Source organism: Dendrobates tinctorius, unplaced genomic scaffold (assembly GCF_039654945.1).
Source record: "Dendrobates tinctorius isolate UK_male_01 unplaced genomic scaffold, ASM3965494v1 ptg000093l, whole genome shotgun sequence".
Taxonomy (NCBI): Eukaryota; Metazoa; Chordata; class Amphibia; order Anura; family Dendrobatidae; genus Dendrobates; species Dendrobates tinctorius.
This window is the reverse complement of record NW_027361761.1, coordinates 11470246-11491207: the sequence shown is the minus strand read 5'-3', so window position 1 is coordinate 11491207 and position 20962 is coordinate 11470246. Positions and strand designations below refer to the sequence as shown.

General features: G+C 42.9%; 1 protein-coding gene across 1 annotated transcript in view; it reads right to left on the bottom strand.

Annotated features, from left to right (window-relative positions):
* Positions 1–594: 594 nt before the first annotated feature.
* The window catches only part of LOC141098545 (cytochrome P450 2K4-like), a 32496-nt gene continuing 12128 nt past the window's right edge, over positions 595–20962 (bottom strand). Inside the window, exons 6-9 of the mRNA XM_073586423.1 lie at positions 14706–14847; positions 11098–11282; positions 2823–2964; positions 595–985 (exon numbers count right to left, since the gene is read on the bottom strand). Coding sequence (XP_073442524.1) covers positions 804–985; positions 2823–2964; positions 11098–11282; positions 14706–14847 — 651 coding nt within the window. The 3' untranslated portion in view covers positions 595–803. The remainder of the gene's footprint in view (positions 986–2822; positions 2965–11097; positions 11283–14705; positions 14848–20962) is intronic.

Here is a 20962-nt window from a genome sequence, read left to right as displayed (position 1 = left end):
ACTTAACATTACTTGCCCCCACTTCCTGATTTGAAGTGGCTCCGGATAACTTCATGAACTTGAAATATCTCACTCCTGGAACTTATGTGGCCTATAGGCGAGATACAGTTGTCTAGAATAATATGCCCTCACATTGAGAGATTGCAATCCAGAAATCACTTTTGGGGAGGTGGGCTTGATAAACTCCAAAAATTTTACAATGTAGTTAATGGAACTTACCAACAAGATCAGAACTGTTGGCAAGCTTGCTGTGAGGTTTTGAAAAGTGACCCATGGGCATGACATGCAAGATGTTGCACAGAATTTGCTTTGGCATACAAATCACCCATTCATTGTTGCCAACACTCTGGGTTTTGCTAGAAGCATCCCAATTTTTCGTGAACAATTTTGTAATGTTTGGTGCCAAAAAGTGGGCGCTTGATGTGCTCCCAAGTGAAATTTATGATATCCCCCGTTAGGACTGTGGATGAGACTTAAATGTTTTTACATTGTCATCATCCATGTTGGGAAGGATACAGATTTATTGTATCGGACACAATGTCTACTTATGAAAATTGAATTTAAAAAAAATCCCCACCTTCATCACACTCTAAATTAACCCTCTAGATTGTTTTACTGTATAGTAAGAAAACTCTGCAAGAGAGAGATGAGTTTTGCACAGGAAAAATATCATTACTCATTATTTGTGTCCCAGATTAGTAATGTGACAGGTTTTGCACAATCCGATAAGTGACATGTTACACCTCCCATTGTCAGGCCTATATTTTGTGAGGTAATTTGTCTCTTGAAGTGTCTTTTTTTTCTCATATCCGGGGTACACAACAGATTTTTTGAGAAATTGGAGGAATTGATAGTCCCGTTGCACGTTTCACTTGAAATTCATTTATCTCTGGGGAAGGACGAAAGCAAAATTTTTGCATGAGGCTTGTAAAGAACAGGAACAACTCCATCTTTGCGAGTGTTTGTCCGGCACAAACTCTTCTTCCTAGAGTGGATTACATGAACATAAGGAAAGTAATCAGTATATCAACACACTGCACTTAACTATGGAAACGTACATGACTCTCCCTCAGTTCTTACCAACTCCCATACATTTATTTTGTATTATGTTTCCACTATTTTATTTTATTTGTAAATTCTATTCATTCTATATCTCTCAACAATAGATGACAGGCTTCACGACAATACCAGGCAAACCTGGGTGTATTGGGCTAATAAATCCAGTATCTAAGAAGCATGTTTTACAACCAGTCTAAGAGTAGGGTAGATGGAAAGCCGCCCAATATGAATTCCTAGCCCAAAGACCTAAATACTTGTAGTGCGAAACGCGCGTCGGGGTGGACATCTGGCCCTGGGATCACCTCTTTGATGCCCCCATAACTTTGTTAAGCCTCATACTTTGTGGTTACTGTGGATTTTCTCCACACCGTTAGCACTACTATGCATTTCTATTGGCCAGTTGGCCATGGCTTTCTATACTTGAGACGGGCATTCATGTAGTGGTGTTTTCTTCCTGCCTGTATTGTCTTGGTGCACTATAGTTGCCATATTACCATGTAATTTTTATCTGCGAGTTTGTTCTACTGAATAAAATTTATATACTATTTTAAAATTATATCACCTAGTAATCCTTCATTCTCTCTTCATTATTTAGAATTCTGTAGATTGGGGTATTCTCATTAAATCAGTGATCTCAGTGCTCAGGTGACTAAGGTCGGTGCCGGATTGTGCGGCTTAATGTATTTCTATGCTACTGTCCGAGTGCCAGCAGCAGTGCCAGGTATTGAGGTGAGAGACTTGCGCGAGTTTCTCACAATGCAGTCGCAAGTGTGACAACGGCCTAATGGTTAGAACATCATCACTTCTGATCCCAGAATAGACCATCTGAGCAACAGAATGGAAGCATCGGAGGATTTCAGGGGTAAGGCTAGTTTCACATTTGTGCTTTTGAGCGCAGCAACTGCCTGCGCACGGCCGCCACTAAGCCCCGCCCCCTGTCGCACCTCCACCGGTAGCTCCGCCTACCGGCGCATGACGCTGCATGCGTCCTGCGTCCCCTATCTTTATCACTGGGGGTGCAGGCCGTGCGCAGTATGCATTTGGTGGCGCATGCGTCCTTTTCACGGTGCGCCGACCAGCGCCAAACGCAACCTGCTGCAGTTTTGGTTGGGCTCGGCGCACTGTGAAAAGGATGCATGCGCCGCCAAATACATACTGCGCACGGCCTGTGCCCCCAGTGATAAAGATAGGGGACGCAGGACGTATGCAGCATCATGCGCTGGTAGGCGGAGCTACCGGCGGAGGCGCGACAGGGGGCGGGGCTTAGTGGCGGCCGTGCGCAGGCCATCGCTGCGCTCAAAAGCGCAAATGTGAAACTAGCCTAAGTATTTTGTTTCATTGAGATCCTTTCCTGTAAACTTTTCTGTTGAATGTAAAAACCCTTAATATTCATCTGTATGGACAGATTTTCCTGAGGCTTTCAATTTACGGAAAAGTTATTCTCCACAAATAGAATGTACCCTGGAGTCTATGGTGCAATTTGAGAGACAAGGTCTGATTTTTATTTTTATAATCCCTTTCAAAAGCAAAATTTGCTAAAATCTGCGAACTTTGCTAAATTCTAAATTAATTTGATGTAATTAAGAATAATTCTGCTCATCCTTAGTGGTGAAACTCTTCTAAAACAAAATCTAAAAGGGACAACCTCTTTAAAAAAAATGTGCAACTTTTTGAGATTCTTTTTTAGTGATTTTGACTTGAACATGGAAGACCAAAAGGAAGCATTCACGATCCAGATATTGGATTATGGAAGAGTATGTTACCTGCTGAGAAGGGCATGAAAGCAGATCTCTGGATGAACTGTCCCTCTGAATCAAGGAAATGTTCAGGATAAAAGGATCTAGGCTTCTCAAACTGTGTCCCATCATGTAAAACTGATTCCAAAAGGGGGATGATGTATGTGCCCTAAGGACCAATATATTAAAATGGATCATAATGTGAACTGTTTCATATCTGTGTCCCAGCAGGTTTTATTATTATACAATTAGATTCAGGAATATTTGGACAGTGACACAAATTTTGGCATTTTAGCTCTTTACCAAAACATATTCAAGATATAGTTATACAATCAATATGAGCTTAAAGTGTCAACTCTCAGCTTTAATGTATTCTCATCCTAATTGAAGCAAGGGTTTAGGAATTACAGTTCTTTAATATATAGCTGGTTCCTTTTCAAAGGATCAAAATTAATTGGACAATTCTCACAAGCCATTTAGTAGGTTGCATGGGGTTTTCCCTCATTATTCCATTATCAGTTAAGCAGGTAAATGGCCTGGAGCTTATTCCAGGAGTGGCATTTGCATTTGGAAGCTGTTGTTGTAAACTCACATCATGCGGTTAAAGAAGCTTTCAATACAATATAAACAGACCTTGATTAGCATGGAAAAAAGAAGAAACCCACCAGAGAGATAGAAGAAATGTTAGAGTGACCAAATCAACAGCTTGGTACATTCTACAAAAAACAAAAAAATGAGTGCACCGGTAAGACTGCAAACTCAAAAAGGCCTGGATGTCCAAATAAGACAACAGTGGGGGATTATCACAGAATGCTTTCCATGGTGAAGAAAAATATCTTCACAACATCCAAGTGAGGAACACTTCTCAAGAAGTAGGTGCTTCTGTATCTAAGTCTAACATAAACAGAAACTTCAGGAAAGCAAGTACACCATACGGTGCAAATCATTAATCAGCATTAAAAATATAAATGCCAGTTTAGACTTTGTAAAAAAAACATCTAAAGAAGCCAGTCCAGTTATGGAAAAGCAAAACTAATATTCTGAACCAGAATGATGGGAAGACGAATGTATTGAGAAGGCTTGGAACGGCTCATGTTTCAAAGCGCACCACATCCTCGGTAAAACATGGTGAAGACAGTGTGACGCCACGGGCGTGCCTGGCTCCCAATGGCACAGGGTCACTAGTGGTTATTGATAATGTGACTGAAGAAAGAAGCAGCCAGATGAATTCTGTATATACAAGGTGATACTTTCTACTCAAATTCAAACAAATGAAACAAGGTTGATTGGACAGAGCTTTATATTACAGATGGACAATGACCAAAAACATAATGCTAATGCAACCCTGGAGTTTTTTAAGTCAAAGAAGTGCAATACTCAGCAATAGCCAAGTCAATCACCAGATTTCAATCCCATCAAGCAGGATTTCATATGCTTAAATCAAAACTTAAGTCAGAAAGACCCACAAATAAGCAACAACTGAAGTCAGCTGCGGAAAATGCCTGGCAAAGCATCACAAAGGAGGAAACCCAGCCTATTGTGACGTCCAAGGCTTTAAGACATCAGGCAGTCGGCAAAGGATTTTCTACAAAGTATTAAAAATATATTTTTCGGATTATAAGATGCTCCAGATTATAAGACGCACATCAAATTTTGAGGGAAAAAAATAGGATTTTTTTTTTAAATAAAATGATGGTGCTTCTTATAAGCCATGCATCTTAATGCTTTCTGGGGGTGGTGGATGCGGTGAAGCGGGATCTCAGGGTCACTGCTGGAGGAGGCAGGAGTAGGGTGAAGCTGCAGGCCGCAGGCTGGGATGAGGGATTGTTCCAATGTGTGGCGCACAGCTGCTGATTACCGGTGGTGCTGCGGGTGTCTCTGGTGCTACGGTGGTATCCGCTGCTGCGGGGGTGTCTGGTGCTGCTGCAGGTGACCGGCGCTGCTGCGGGTTTGCCAGGCGGCGCTGCCCGGTAGTGTTGCTATGTTTGTCTCTGGACTTCGGTGGGGCCCCAGCAGTTCCATGGGTTTCCTGTACGGTGGACTCTGGGTAAATGGCCACCGGGGGCGGCGCATGCGCAGAAGGAGATCTAGGCACCAAGATCTCGGGAGATGACATTTCAGCGCAGAAATCTCATCTTCCCAGATCTCGGTACTAAGAGCTCCATCTGCGCATGCGCTAGTTCGGCAGCCATTTTCTTGAAGTCCTATATGGTAGACATAGGCACTCAGTCCGGAAACCGGAAACTCGCAGCCTGGTACTGGAAGTGCAATGGCGCTGGCCTGCACTATGCCGCCCGCTTATAGCCGAACACCGCCGATGACCGCGCCGACACCCCCTGCTCCAGGCCTGTTGCATTGCCCCCACAAGTGACCCTGCCTTCTGCCAGTCTGCTCCGCAGCCAGCCCACTCTGCAGCTGTCGCCGGCCCCTCAGTAAGAAATATTTTTTTCACTTTTTTCCCTATTTTTTTCACTATTCGCTTTGTAAGACGCACCCCCATTTCCCCCCCAATTTGAGGGAAATAAAAGTGCGTCCTATAAAACGTGAAATACTGTATTTTATTTATGGCAAATATAATTTGTCCAATTACTTTTGAGCTCCTCAAATCAGGAGACTAAACTTTTCACAGGACCTCTGCATACAACCTCTTTGACTAAACCTGAAAGTCTACACTTCAATTGCATCTCAGTTGCTTAATCTTAAATGCAAAATATTGGCCTGCAGAGGTAAAATCATAAACATTCGGTCATTTTCCAAATATTTCTGAATCTAACTGTATCTTGCAAATGCAGCTACCGCAACTCCATGTAGAATGATCAGAAATGTTTAATGCCTATGATATCAAAACACAAGAATTTTAATTATATAATGGACTGAAAGAATTTGGCAATACTTAAAGGCTTCCCTTTGTTCACTACAAATGAAGGTTAAATGGAATAAAGACACAATCTTTTTTATTAAACAAGCAATAACAGAGAAGACATCATAATAAGCAAGCACGACATACCTAGTAGTTTTGAGCAGTAAAACCTCTCTTCATCCTGGAACATCACTGCCTCAGCTGATGCTTGCAACCCGGTCATCTATTCTGTTATTTCTAAACACAGTTTTTCGGTGATTCCTTTGTATCCCCGTTCATACTGCACCCATACACCCAAATGATACACCATTTAAAAGGTAAACTTGCTCCGTTCAGCCAGAAAATAGCCAAGCAAACCACACATCCACAATTTGATCATAAAATACAGTTTAAACATTAATTTTCATAAACCTGCAGTAAGGAAAAATGACCTGCCGGAGGCACCACAGTACCCCAAAGCACACTACCAACACATTTCTATACATGCACTGCTTTTTCACTGATTACTTCGCCCCTCACACACAATACACCATTTGAAAGGTAAACTTGCTCCATTCAGCAAGAAAACAGCCAAACAAACCACACATCCATGATTTTATCACTAAATACAGTTTAAACATTCATTTTCATAAACCTGCAGAAAGACACAATGACCTGCAGGTGGCACCTCATCCGGAAAACATTTTTTGGCCTCTACTTATCAAACCACTTTATTGTATTACCAATCTACATATATAAATACCTGTCTGTGTTCATCAGCTCATGAAATACATTTACACTTGACCAGTTTGCTTTTTCTGAAATTGCCTGCGACCCCGACGACCAATGTGCAAAAATTTTGCATGGGCCAAGCTAGTCTATTAAAAGTTCTGAACACAAAAACAGCCTTGAGGTAGACCCATAAGTACCAAGCTCGAGTTATGTGTGAAATTGATTTGAGAAAATTAGGTTTATAGTAAGACTATTCAGCCCCGAGGTGTAAAAATTTTGGATGGTACCAATCTCAAGGGTTGTAATAATAATTAAAGGAGTGCTACCATATGAGATATTTTTGGCAATCATTATAATACAGTATGTATGATATAAACAAAGGCTTGGGTTTCCCTTTGGAGTGTCCTACTCTTATTGGCAGTCCAGAGTGAAGGACCTACCCTGTCCGTAGTGTGGAATAAAGGGTAAAAGGGGCCCCCTCTGTATATGGAGATATCAGATATGGAACCCCCACCTCTAAGATATTTACTGCCATCCCTGTAGTTTTCTCCCTTTGAAAACCAAATCCTAAAAAAATGACTCTAAAGTGCCAGCAACTAGGTGACACAAAGAAGGTTGGGCCTACAGGAAGTGGGGGCGTGTCTTTTTCTTTGTACAGGAAGTGATGCGGGCCTTTATCTTCAGGAGGTCGAGATAGGTATTTGCCCCTTCGTTTGTGTTCTACTGTCTGTTAGTCACAACAGACACTTCCCATCGGCTCCCCCTACGTGGTGCAGGACATTGATTGGTTACCATGGTAGTCAGTGGTTCTGCTTACAGCCACTGTTGCTGTCATCTTGATACTCCTGTAAAGATTAGGCTGATTTTCATAAGAGGCGCCGAGAATTGCAGTATATAGTTTAAATGATCAAGCAATCAGAGGTTCAAATCTCTTGAGGACGATAAAAAATAAAGCAAAAAAGTTTGTTTTTAAAATAGAAAAAAATAAAAAAAAATGATTTAAAATGAAATTTAAACGCAAAAACCCAACAACTTATTTGTTATCGATGCATCCAGAAAAGTCTGGTCTATAAAATATAAAGTTAATTAACCAATACAATAGATGTAATCCTGGGAAGAAAAGTCAAGATGCCAGAATTGTGGTTTTTCAGTTACAACATCTCCTTAAAAATACAATAAAAAGCAGTTTACGGCATATATATATCTTGGTGGCTATGATGCCTGACAGAAGTTTCCATGTTGTTGTAAGGCAGGTAATTGGGCGGTAGTTGGATGGAACTGTTTCTTTGTGAGGATCCATCTTGTTCAGCACTGTTCTACCTTGTGTTAGCCAATCTGAGTTGTAGCCAGTGGTGGAGAGGGAAAGGGCTAAAATCCTGTGGGACTTAAAGATCCAGACAGATAAGCAGGTGTTGGCTAACCAACCAGACATTGTGATAGTAGACGAGGATCAGACAGCAATGATAACACAGGTCAACGAAAAAAATTTTTTTTTCTGGTGTCCAAAATATTTTAATGAATTTGGGGTATTTTTGGGGTGCTGATTCTGAATATGTCATCAGTTTTGCCAGATTGGCTCAAGTTTTTGAGATTTTTGGTATCTTATTTATAGCACTTGTTGGTAAATGCGACGCATCATCTCATTAATTTCTTTGGATTAGTACTTGAACTGAGCAGTTCTCAATATAGTTTTGTGTTAATTAGTGTTCTAAAAGTTTGTTCATAGCTTGATTTTTGCACTAACTTTATGTTGTTGTCTGTTTTCCAGTGAAAAGCATGAACTCATCATGAAGAAGTTGTCTTAACGATCCAGACTCATTCTGTTACATTTGTGGTGAATATACACTGCCAAAACATAGAAGAAACATAACAGACTTCGTAAAAAAAGTGTATTTTGCCTATTTTGGGGTTATGCTTGGGGACCAAGACAAGTTTTGGGCACCACACATAGTGTGCAAAGCATGTATCGAATTATTACGAAAATGGAGCAAAGGACAAAGAAAAAGCTTCAAATTTGGTGTTCCAATGGTGTGGAGAGAGCCAAAAAATCATCATGATGACTGTTATTTCTGTGCAGTGCAAGTGCAAGGATTCAATAAGCATAAGAAACGAAAATGGGAGTAACATGGAATCTGCAAGAAGGCCTGTCCCTCATTGTGAAGATGTGCCTGTACCTGTGTTTACCATAAATAACAGTCATCATGATGATTTTTTGGCTCTCTCCACACCATTGGAACACCAAATTTGAAGCTTTTTCTTTGTCCTTTGCTCCATTTTCGTAATAATTCGATACATGCTTTGCACACTATGTGTGGTGCCCAAAACTTGTCTTGGTCCCCAAGCATAACCCCAAAATAGGCAAAATACACTTTTTTTACGAAGTCTGTTATGTTTCTTCTATGTTTTGGCAGTGTGTATTCACCACAAATGTAACAGAATGAGTCTGGATCGTTAAGACAACTTCTTCTTGATGAGTTCATGCTTTTCACTGGAAAACAGACAACAACATAAAGTTAGTGCAAAAATCAAGCTATGAACAAACTTTTAGAACACTAATTAACACAAAACTATATTGAGAACTGCTCAGTTCAAGTACTAATCCAAAGAAATTAATGAGATGATGCGTCGCATTTACCAACAAGTGCTATAAATAAGATACCAAAAATCTCAAAAACTTGAGCCAATCTGGCAAAACTGATGACATATTCAGAATCAGCACCCCAAAAATACCCTAAATTCGATGAAATATCTTTGGCACCAAAAATGCTGTTGACCAGTGTAATAGATGTGGCAGTGCCAAGTGATAGCAACTTCAGAAATAAGAAATATGAGAAGCTGGAGAAATACCAGGGCCTCAAAGGAGAACTGGAGAAGATGTGGAAGGTGAAGGCAACAGTGATTCCAGTGGTGATAGGAGCACTTGGAGCAGTGACCTATAAGTAGGAAGAATGGCTACAACAGATCCCAGGAGCAACATCTGAACTCTCTGTCCAGAAAAATCGCAATACTGGGGACAACTAAGATCCTGTGCAGAACCCTCACACTCCCACGTCTCTGGTAAAGGACCCGAGAATGAGAAAGGACAACAAAGACCACCCCCAGTGGGGGGGGGGGGGAGTGAGAAGTAATTTTTTTTATATATATACTGTATAACGTGTGTATATTTATATATAAAAATAACCATCAGCTCAGAAATATAAGAAATGCTAGGAGTTTCAGAAAATGCTGCAAACAACAAAGTTTTTGCATTTTTTTTACTACTTTAAATAAATTAGAATTTATGCAAGTTTGGAAAATCGCCTTTAGGCTGTGTGCCCACGTAGCGATTTTTAAGCGTTTTTCCCGTGATTTTCGGCGCGAAAACGTTTAAAAATCTTGTACATGACGCATTCCTATGGCATTCCACACATGCTGTGCTAATGCTGCGCTTTTTTCCGTGGCGGAATTGCATCGCGGAAAAAAATCGCAGCATGATCATTCTTTTGTGCGGAATCGCAAAGAATTGCCGTGATTCCGCACCCATAGGAATGCATGAGAATTGCTTACTTCCCACATGTGGCTATGTCCACCATGCAGGAAGTTAATCGTCTCATGTGCGGTTGGTACCCATGGTGTGGAGGAGAGGAGACTGTCCTCCAGGCCCTGGGTACCATACCCCTGTAAAAAAAAGAATAAAAAATAAAAAAAATCGGGGTATATTTACCTTCCGGCATCATGCGCTGCATTCCCGGCCTCAGCGTTCCCAGTAATGCCTTGCGGCAAGGTCCTGTGATGACGTAGTCTCGCGTGACTCTAGCGGTCTCGCGAGATCGCTATAGTAGCATGAGACCAACGTCATCACAGGTCTCGCAAGGCATTACTGGGAACGCTGAGGCCCGGGATGGCAGCGTGGGACGTCGGAAGGTAAATATACCCCGATTTATTTTTTTATCATTTTTAACATTCTATCTTTTACTATCGATGCGGCATAGGCGGCCTCAATAGTAAAAAGCTGCTCACACTTGTCAAACACTATGTTTGATGAGTGTGACCAACCTGTCAATCACTTTCCAAGCGATGCTTCAAATCGCTTGGAAAGTGCTTGAGAAAATCGCGGCAAAATCGCGAACAGAATCGCGGTAAAATCGCCGTGAAATTGAGCGGAAAAAACACTCGATTTCTGGGAAGGAGTCCGGTTTTCAATGTGCGTTTTAAAACGCTACGTGGGCACATAGCCTAATTGTGACCTGGAAAACCACAAAACCCTTGACTCCAGCCTCAAAAAAAGAAGCCCTTATATGGCTATGTCAGTGAAAAAATGTGCAACCCATGGAAGGATATAAAAACGAAAGTCCAAAAATGGAAATTCCCTACTGAAACAAAATTAAGATACAAGATACAGTTCATGATAAAAGAGGCAGCTCATGGACATATTAGATCGATATGTGCACCAAGCGCTGTTTTACCTTTTGGGGGGGGTGAGGACAGCAGGACCTTGCTTTTCTTTAGTTTTTGGATGAAAGGACAAGAACGCTTTAGAAAAAACCTGACAGAGAATGTTTCACCTCTTCAGATTTGCAATAGGCTTAATACTATCAAAAGTTTTTGCTAGGAGGGTCTTTGGGCGGTCCTGTCTTTGTTAATTGTGGCACAAATATTTATTTTCATGCTCCAATAATTAGGATCTAGATACACGGGCACTATCGGTATAGTCTGGTCCTATATGAAAGCAACAAAAACAACAATGCATACCTTTGGTATATTGTAGCCCTGAAAGAAAACATCCCTTGTAGTTTCTCGAGGAAGGTTCATTGGTAAAATATTAGCATATCTCTGAGTTTCATGGATGATGGCGTTGGTGTAGGGCATATCCTTACGGTGGTCAATCCGCGGGACGGCGGAACCAATCACTTTATCAATTTCATCATGTACTCGCTCTAAAAGAAGAATATTTTGAAAAGAAATATGAATTTAGTTACATGCATATTTAATGTGCTGGATTAATATCACCAAACAGTTGTTCAAATTTTAGTAAAATATCATGGAACTTGGCAATTCTGTGTGTCAATACATGAGATTCTGAAATGATTCTTATTACCTGTGGGCGATATCGGCTCTCCTACGACTTTAGACTTACTATTCCTGCATAGTAGTATAATATTAATTGGCTAAACTATATTAATGAGCCTCATTACCCCACTCTATATCTCGGTGCTTTTTGTGAAAATATTAATAAGAAAGAAACCGCATTTGAACAGCGCCGCGATTTATTGTGACATTACAAGGACCTTGCATCACATGACCATATTGACTACAGGGACAGGACCTGCAGACGCTTTGCGCAGGCGCACTGTCTAAATGTCTTTGGTATCCAGGTTACCGGTCTGGCACATGCGCCTTTGATATCCTTTGGTTGGCGCACACTGTATCTATGTAGTGTTTACACTGTTTCCATGACATCAGCACTGCTCATGCGCTCTTGCTGTTTCCGGCACAGCGGCCACACACTGAGACCGGACGCCGACTCCATGCGGTGAGTCTGTACAGCTGCTGCGAATTCGGTAATTATGTGTTGGTATACTTATACTGAGTGGACATACAAGCCTCTTCATTACTTCCTGCCCCTGATGAAGTCATATTGGTGACGATACGCGTCGGGTGATGGGAGCAGCACCTTACATCTCCATAACGGCTTAACTTCAATGGCTTTCCGTGTTCAGTGAGCATTTTCTTCTCAGCCTGCAGACTTTTGTGGCTCAGCTATAGAGGGGGGATGTTTTCTTTTTCTATCCACATACTTATGTGTTATTCTAGATGTTTTGTTCCTCACCTTCCCTGCACCCCTAAATTTAAGTGGGGTAACATTGTCTATCGATTATAGGCTATTATTTTGGCCTTGATATTTGCAGGTTGTTATTTGGTGCCATCTCCTATCATGTTTAAAGGCGGTTTTCAGTCCCATCTGGGACCTATTATTTGTTAAATATATTGTCATATAGTTATCCACTATAGGCACATTTATCCTGTATATGACATATATTACACTTGTCCTGAATTCGGATTTAACGCGATATGCAGACACGGTATAAGGTCATATAAAACTTGTCCTTCATATGTGTATCTTTGAATTAGCTGTATATTATCTTGACTCTGTATTTGGAAGCATCAATTTGTTATATATGCTATTTGGGGATAGTTGCTGCTCCCATAGTTATTAGTTACGATTGGTAACTACTTTTAAGTGTTTTTATACTTGTGGTGTTTTTGTATGTTCTACTGAATAAAATTGTGATTTTTCAGAGGTGATCCCTATTGCAATGTATGTCCTCTTTTTTCTTAATTATTGACATGCACTTTTAGACATACTATAGTTGGATCCCTTATAATAGTTGATGGTGCCCTCCACACTTTCCAATTTGTACTAGTCTGAAATGATTCACAACATTCCTCTGCAACCTGAAGCCACAGATCTGTAATTGCCGTTTAAGGATCCTTACAGTGACATTTTCTAGAGTTTTTCTCTGTTCATCTTCTGTACATTATTGTGTGATTCCATGGAACATGACTTTATGTGATTTAGGTAGATTGAGGTAGCTAAATACAACCCTAAGGGGTGACATCATGTAAAAGTCACATTAAAAAGTTGGGTCTTGATTGGCTGCTTGAAAACTTCCCATGCACCATAACACTAGCTTCATCTGATATCTTCTGGACAACTACCCTATAGTGAAACCTCCACCAGAGGGAGCTGGTGAGGGAAGAGAGGTTACACACTAAGCATAGCAACAATGAGCAACCGCACAGGTGTCACTGGTAATGAGAGAATGGTCAGATGAACCGAGTCAGAAACTATCAGGAGCAGACGTACCAGAAGTAGCAGCAATAAACGTAGTCAAAATACTAAGCCGAGGGTCAAAAAGCCAAACATGAGCGCGGGGTCCGAAAATGTGAGACTGAAGACGTGGTCGGGGTACAAGCCGGGGAATCAAAAGCCAGACAGAGAACGTAGTAGCAGAGATGAATACCAAGAGACGGGGTCAGAGATCAGTCCGGGTCATACATGTGGATACAAGTCAAAGGCAGGAGGATAACCAACGTACAAGGGTTAGAGGCTCAAAACTGGAAGCTAGAGCTATTACTAACCCTAGTTAGCAGGCTGTGACGGACTGAAATAGCTCAGCTAGCTCCAGAATGAGGCCGAGCAGATTAAACCCCGCATGACCAGTCCAGAGAGAAGACAGCAGAAAATAAACTCTGGACTGGACTATGACATACCAATTGGAATGCCAAACATTTTTACATCCAAAGCACCAGAGCAATCAATTAATGAAATTCTTTATTAGTAAAAATACATTAACCACTCAAAAAAAACCATTTGGCCAAAACGGCAGTCATTTTATATTTTTGATTGACAGGCCAATTTTTGGCCAAAACATTGCTTTTTAAAATTATGTATTTTAACTAGAATTTGATTACAGGATTGCTCTGCTGCTTTCGATACATCTTTTTGTGGATCTTGTTTCTAGGTGGCACCTGCCATTTCCATTATTGTATAATCAATTCATATGTTGACACACAACAATCTGGTGAAAGCTCACAGGATCTAGGTGAGTTGCAACATCTGGCAATGAGCACTTTTTTTCCAATCTGGGATCCTAAAAGTAGTTAAAACTGGATTAGTAAAGTTTAGGAAATCCATGAATTACTCCTAGTGGGAAATTGTAAGGGGCCTTATTCCCAGGGTCTACATCTTTTGGCCAGAGTAGATAATGGTTATAAAATAGAGTCTCTCGTTCTGGAGGACTTTCCTGTCCTGCATTTCACGGACAGCCCACGGATATAAATGGGCACCAGGTACGGACTGGGGGTCAAATTCAGTCTTGGCATTTGAAATCACACAGGCCCATATTGTCCCCGTCCCCATGAACCAGATGGGATATATTACTAATATTACCCTGGATGGAGGAAAGGAAGATTTTCTACAAGACCGATATTTGTAATGATACTCGTGGCCTGCTGGGGTAAGTGATGAAGTCAGCAACTTTATGTTCCATCACAACTCTTAACAGTATGGGTGTGTTGAGGCCACCGATTCTGTTAACAATGTAGCAGAAAAGTCAGCCTATGACCAGACAGGCATTTGCCAGAATTGCCAGATGGCCAGTCCGGCCCTGATGGGCACTGTTTAATACTTGATTTCTCCTCTGGAGGTGCTACAGGGAAATTAACCAAATTCTGTCTGGTTTCCCTATAGAGTGCAGGACATCACTGAGGTTCCAAAGAAACATAATTTGTCATCAACTAATTAGCAAGGGATCCTTCTAACAAATAGAAAGCTCGTTTGAAATCGCACAACTTACTCTGAATTTCAGGCTTGTGTACCATAAATGTAATAGCCCATCGTATAGTAGATGATGTGGTATCTGTTCCAGCCATAAAAAGTGTCGTTAAGATGCTTAAAAGATTATTTTCATGGAAATAAGTGCTGGGATCCAATTTTTCCTAAGTAGACATATAAATGTATAATACTTATACGATGGAGTTCACTTTGATTACACTTCCTGACAATTTAAGCAATTACCAAAAAATTGTGTTCACTTCTAGGGTAGACCCAATGGCTTTATTTAATCAAAACCAGCATTGTTGTCTTAATGAAGGGACACGCTGAGGTCAGGGATGCTTGATACATTAAGAGGTGCTCACCTCTTGATGAATCGGAAACATATGAAAAGGGGCGAGCACCTCCGTGTGACTTGATGAAAACCTTACTCTAGTTATAGACTGGAGTAAGATTTATGATGAAAGGTATGCCACAGCTCATCCTGAATTTGATGAATGGGCATCACCATGCACCGTTGCACCCCTTTCTCTGTCTATTTTGGGAGAAAACAACAAAAGTCACACATTTTTGCACAACTCTGTGTTGAAATTTATTTTTAACTTTCAAAGTGATTTTTTTTTTTTTTGCCAGAATTTCCGTGTAATCTCTTGGATAAATCAAAGTTTTTATATTTTCTGGAAAAAAAAAATGATAAGTTGCAAAACAAAGTTACTCTAAAATGTTTCAACTTTTGTTGTTTTCACCGCAGCTCCGCCAAAATGGACAGAACAGGCAGAAAGGGGCTGTAAAGCCACAAATTGACTCAGTCTGTACAGCCTTTAAAAAAACAAAGAAGATATATTACACAGCACAGAAGTTCCAGAAATACAAGCTTGAGTCCATAGCTCCACACTTCTGCGCTATGTAACACTCCAGCTGGCTGAACTTGTAAAATCAGGTCAAGTGACCATGATGACATCATCACAGGTTCTTCTGCGCCTCTAGATTTCTGCCTTCTTATGATTGGTTAGGGTGAAAAAGGCGAGCAGAAATACACGCCTCCAATGAAAACTGATAGCATCCACTTTAAATAAAATTATCTCAATAGGTGATAAATATTTGATGGCTAATATCTCCGTAATGGAGAGGCAATATAACAAACATAATAAAAAAAATTATTCAACTCTGTAGGCCCTTTTATAAGATTTGTGCTCTTTAAATGCATGTTTATGTAAACACATTATTTTATTTAATTTTTTTCCACCTAGAATGATTTCAGTTTTTTTTTTCCCTCAATTGAATTGTACAGATTGAGGCTATGTGCACGCGATCGGTATTCCCCCGGAAATACGCGAGAAATCCATATTTTTAATTTCCGCGTATTTCCCGCGAAAAAAATAGCGTTTGGCAAGCGTAATGAGCTTACAGAATACTAGCATTTTCCAAGCAATCTGTAGCATCACTTGGAAATCTGATTGGCAGGTTGGTCACACTCGTCAAACATAGTGGTTGATGAGTGTGACCAACCTTTTACTATTGAGGCCGCCTATGCGGCATCAGTAGTAAAATGATATAATGTTAAAAATAATTAAAAAAAATAAAAAATCGTGTTTTTCTCACCTTCCGGCGTCCCGTGCAGTGTTCCTGATCCTCGCGATGCTCCTGGCAAGTCTTGTTCCCAGGGATGCCTTGCAACAATGACCTTTGATGTAGCGGTCTTGCAAGACTGCTACGGTGTTACGAGACCGCAACGTCATCAAAGGTCATTGTCGCAAGGCAACGGTGGGACCGGAAGATGCCGGGAGCATCGCTGAGGCCTGGTGACGCTGCGTTTGACGCCGGAAGGTGAGAATATGACGATTTTTTATTTTAATTCTATTTTTTACAGGTTTATGGTACCCAGAGCCCGGACGAGAACCTCCTCTCCTCCAGACCGTGGGCACCATCCACAAATTTTCCGCTTACTTTGCGCATGGTGGGCATAGCCACATGTGGAAAGTAAGCAGAACAATGCATTCCTATGTGTGAAAAATTCACGCGATTCTGCAAAAATAATGAGCATGCTGTGTACTTTTTTGCGATGTGATTCCGCCGCGGAAAAATCCGCAGCATTAGCACGGCATTGCGGATTCCCATAGGAATGCATGGGATGCTGTTTTTGTGTTTTCGCGGCAGTTTTTTTGCGCGATAAAAAACGCCGCGAAAATGCAAAAAAATGCTACGTGTGAACGCAGCCTAATAGGAACAGGCTGCTTGTGGATATGAATCCAATGCTTCCATTACAGTGTATTATACGTGGGAAAAGTAAGCATCTTTGATTGTTCTGATAAGGCCACATTCACACGTTCATTATTTGGTCAGTATTTTACATCAGTATGTGTAAGTCATCCTTTAGCAGGTTGCAGTTCACTTTACAACCAATGGGTGGCCACATACTGTCTATACACTGTGAGGTAGCGCTGTCATGTAAGTAAGGGGTTCTCGCTTGCAGCGATCGAAAAACACATCCGGCACAGGATTTTCCAACAAATCATAGTCTATGAGGTTTATTCATCCTTCATAAACCTCCAGCAGCAATATACACAGCATTACAGGAGAGCGTCCATTATACAGGCTATTTAGCCCCAGGGTTATCTCACCCACGTCAGGGTTCCCATATGGCTGTTTCTCCAGGCCGCAGAAGTCCACTCACTCCTCAGGGACTCTCAGATACTGGCCGCCATTACACACACAGCCGCTCCACAGGCTGCTGTTAGTGAGGAGATCCTTCTCCTCACGGGACCTTCCAAACTGGACCAATCAGGTCCCAGCATTCACTCCATGTGGCCTAACCTGGCCACATTATATGGTCCATAGCCACGCCCACCGGGTCACATGACTATGACCTCACCACAGGTCCTTCACACAGACATATATACTTTACAATAGCATTCATAAACATACATATGTCTCTATCTCAAGGTCACCCACCTTGAGATACATAATGGCTCTTCAACCACTCACACTCTTGGGACATCCACACAGCGCCCCCTCGTGGACACAGTGGTCATTACACCACATACCTCCCCCCTATGTTCAAACTTGTGGGGTTGAACCCACAACATCACACCAGGGTCTCGAGACCGGGCACGTATTGCACCTTGTCCCACAGGTCGAGAGAACTGTCTCCATTTGTCATACGGCCTCATCTCTACATTAGGCCTCCCCCACCCCCAGCGGTCATAATACCGGTCATTGTCTTTGACCCTCCAGTCACGGTCTGTCTGCATCATCAGACACTGTTTAGTCACCACACTGTTACAGTGCCCCTTGTCACCTGATCTTTCTCTCATTGACCGTCTCTCTCGGTTGGTGCGGTCATAAGTCTTAGTCGATCCTGCTGTCTGGCACGAGTCTGACTCAGTCAACGTCTCACAGGAACTACAGCCCTTCAACCTCGTACGGTCTGTCGAATTGCCACTCGCTGACATTCTTCGGCCATCTGCCATGTCACTTCTTGGCGGTACCCCTGGGGTCCTTACATCTTGGTATGAAGGCGGCCGTCACCTGGTATTCCGCACTTCTTTATTAATCCGCTGGCGGTCCAGCTTCAACTGTTCAATCTCTTGCAGGTACCCCACTCTATACTCCAAGAGCAATTGAAAGTTCCTCAGGCTTTCCATGGAGCCAACCACCATCATGGGAATCCTTCCCACTTCACCAGACACCTGGTCTTCGTCATCAGGAGGGATCCTCACCCTCACCACACCGGAGACATTCACAAGGTCCTGCATCACCTTCCCGGACCTTCCAATGATTCTCCCAATCAGAGCTTTGGGTACCGGAACCACATCTTTCCTCAAACCCAACCGATCCATAGCCTCTCTTGCTATCTCTAGGCGTCGAGCAGCCTTCATATTACTCCGCCTAACCAATTGTTTGACACGTAGACACTGCAAATGCATCTCTTTCAGGACAGCTACTCGGTTTGATGTGTTTTCCCTAGCTGATACTATCACCAACTGCCGAGTCTCAGGTGCCCAGTGCACCTCACACGCTTTGACCGCCTCTTTGAAAGCCTCATGCACACCTTCCTCAGCACAGGCTTCTTGCATGTCTTCTGGTACATCAATTACAACCTTGAAGGTCGTGGACTTGCTCTCATCCTGGACAGATGGCTCTGGGTTCCCCACGGACACTTCCCTCAAGATATCTGTCATGACCGGATGACTGTCTTGTGCAGCTCTTGGCTCACCATCTTCCTGAGATTTACAGTCTTCAGGACCCTTTTCCAAGATGGGCTTTGGCAGTTCTGCCTTGCTATCAGTCGGGCACGGCCGCTGTACATCTTCGCCCCTCCACTTCTCCTGCAGAAGACCTTTTACTACTCCACTGAGTTCTTGCAGAACTTTATCTTTCTCCTCTGCCAGGTAGCGACGCTCATCCTCTCTCCTGAGAATCTCCTGTTGATGCTTCTCTTGGGCCTCTCTGAGCACCTCCATATCTTCCAACAGGGTCTTGTTCATGGTTTTACACGCTGACAGGTGACCTCTGAGCTCAGAGACTTCCTTCTCCAGCTCATCCACTCTGTGCTCAGCTGCTTGCCTTAGGACTCTTTCCCGTTCGACATGTTCTGTTACAGTCTCCTTTATCAGCTGTATCTCACGATCCTGCTCTCTTTTGTCCATCACGTGTCTCACTACTACCTCTTTAATTATATCGTTAAAGGGTACCACTGGGTCAGTCACCCCAATCGAGTGAACCCTCCAGTTACCGTCCAGCACCAATGTGTCTAGTCCAGTCGTCTCATCTCCCAGCCCACCATCTGTCTTATCACGAGACGTCAGGTCCGTCACTTGGGCAGATGTACTTCTTCCTCTGGTCAGTTCTACCTCTGACCTGTCCATGTCAGGAGCCGTCACTGTCTCAGTGTCTGTTTGTCCCACAGTCGAAGCATCTCCATCGTCAGACCAAACGTCATCAAACAAAAGAAAGTCCCGGCCCCTCTCCCAGGCATAGACTAAGTCCCGTGGTATCCCTCTACCTTGGCACTCACCACCTTTGGTCCCCTCAAACACTACTCTGTCTACTGCGTAGTTCACCGTGACCCCGTGTTTACAGCGAACCCTGATGTTTTTCTCGGTCAGAGAGAAAACGAGAGGAGTTCCTGTCAGAGTCACCTGACTCTGAGTCCAGCCGACCAAAGGCTCCTTCCCGGTGCAGCATCACTGTACACATCTGTGGCCCATCATTACTCCCCGGAAAGGATATTCCACATTCTGAAAAAGACCTGCACATACACTGCGGTACTCCAGACATACCTACTGAGTCACCCAGTGCTGTCACTTCTTCACACTTGGCCACTTTCTGGACCACCACCCCACTTTGGGTTGCCACTCCAATTTGGGTCACCGCCCCCTTTTGTGACTCCACCCCTTTTTGGGTTACCACTCCAATTTGTGTCACCGCCCCCTTTTGGGTTACCACTCCAATTTGGGTCACCGCCCCCTTTTGGGTCACCGCCCCCTTTTGGGATTTCCCCATGTCCGTCCTGCAGAACCTCTTAGGCCACAGTTCACACAGTACAGTTTGTCTTTTAACGATACCACACAAGTCTTTGCTGGCACCACCACAGCTCCTGCTGTCACTGATCACCGGCACCTCCGGCTGCTGTTCACACACACACAGCGGCTGGTGTCACTGCAGCTCCTGCTGCGCCATCTTCGTGGACCCGCCGATCCACCGGAAGCCGCTTGTCACCTTCGTAACCCCGCCGGGTTACTGGAAGCCGCTTGTCACCCTCAAAGATAAAAAAAACCACAAAAGCGCACCCATAGGGCCTTACCAGTGCAGGTATAATGGTATAATGACATAATACAGGGTACTCACCCTTAATAGTTGTGTAAAGCCACAACTACTGTACCCGCTTAGTCACATGCAATAAAGCTGCAGCAGGATGGTGTAGACAGACAGCGTCTGCTACCAATGCTCCCAGGGCAGATCCCTTAAAGAAAACACCAGGTCCTTGTGCTGCGAGACCTTCGTGACCCCACTGAGCCACAGCAAGCACCTTCAGGTTTTGCAAAGAAAAAAAAAAAAAAAAAAAAAAAAAAAAAAAAAAACACATGCACAGTCTCTCACATGTCCTGTTCGTGTGCCACTCAGGACGTACCGTCTCCGCCTGAGACCGTCCACCACACAGGGCACACCGGGTGCTATTCAGGGAGCCGACCCTCCTCCCAGGGTCTCCCAACACACCGGCCTCACCAGGTCCAGGGGCTCAGCGGGTGCTATTCAGGACATCCGTCTCGACCTGAG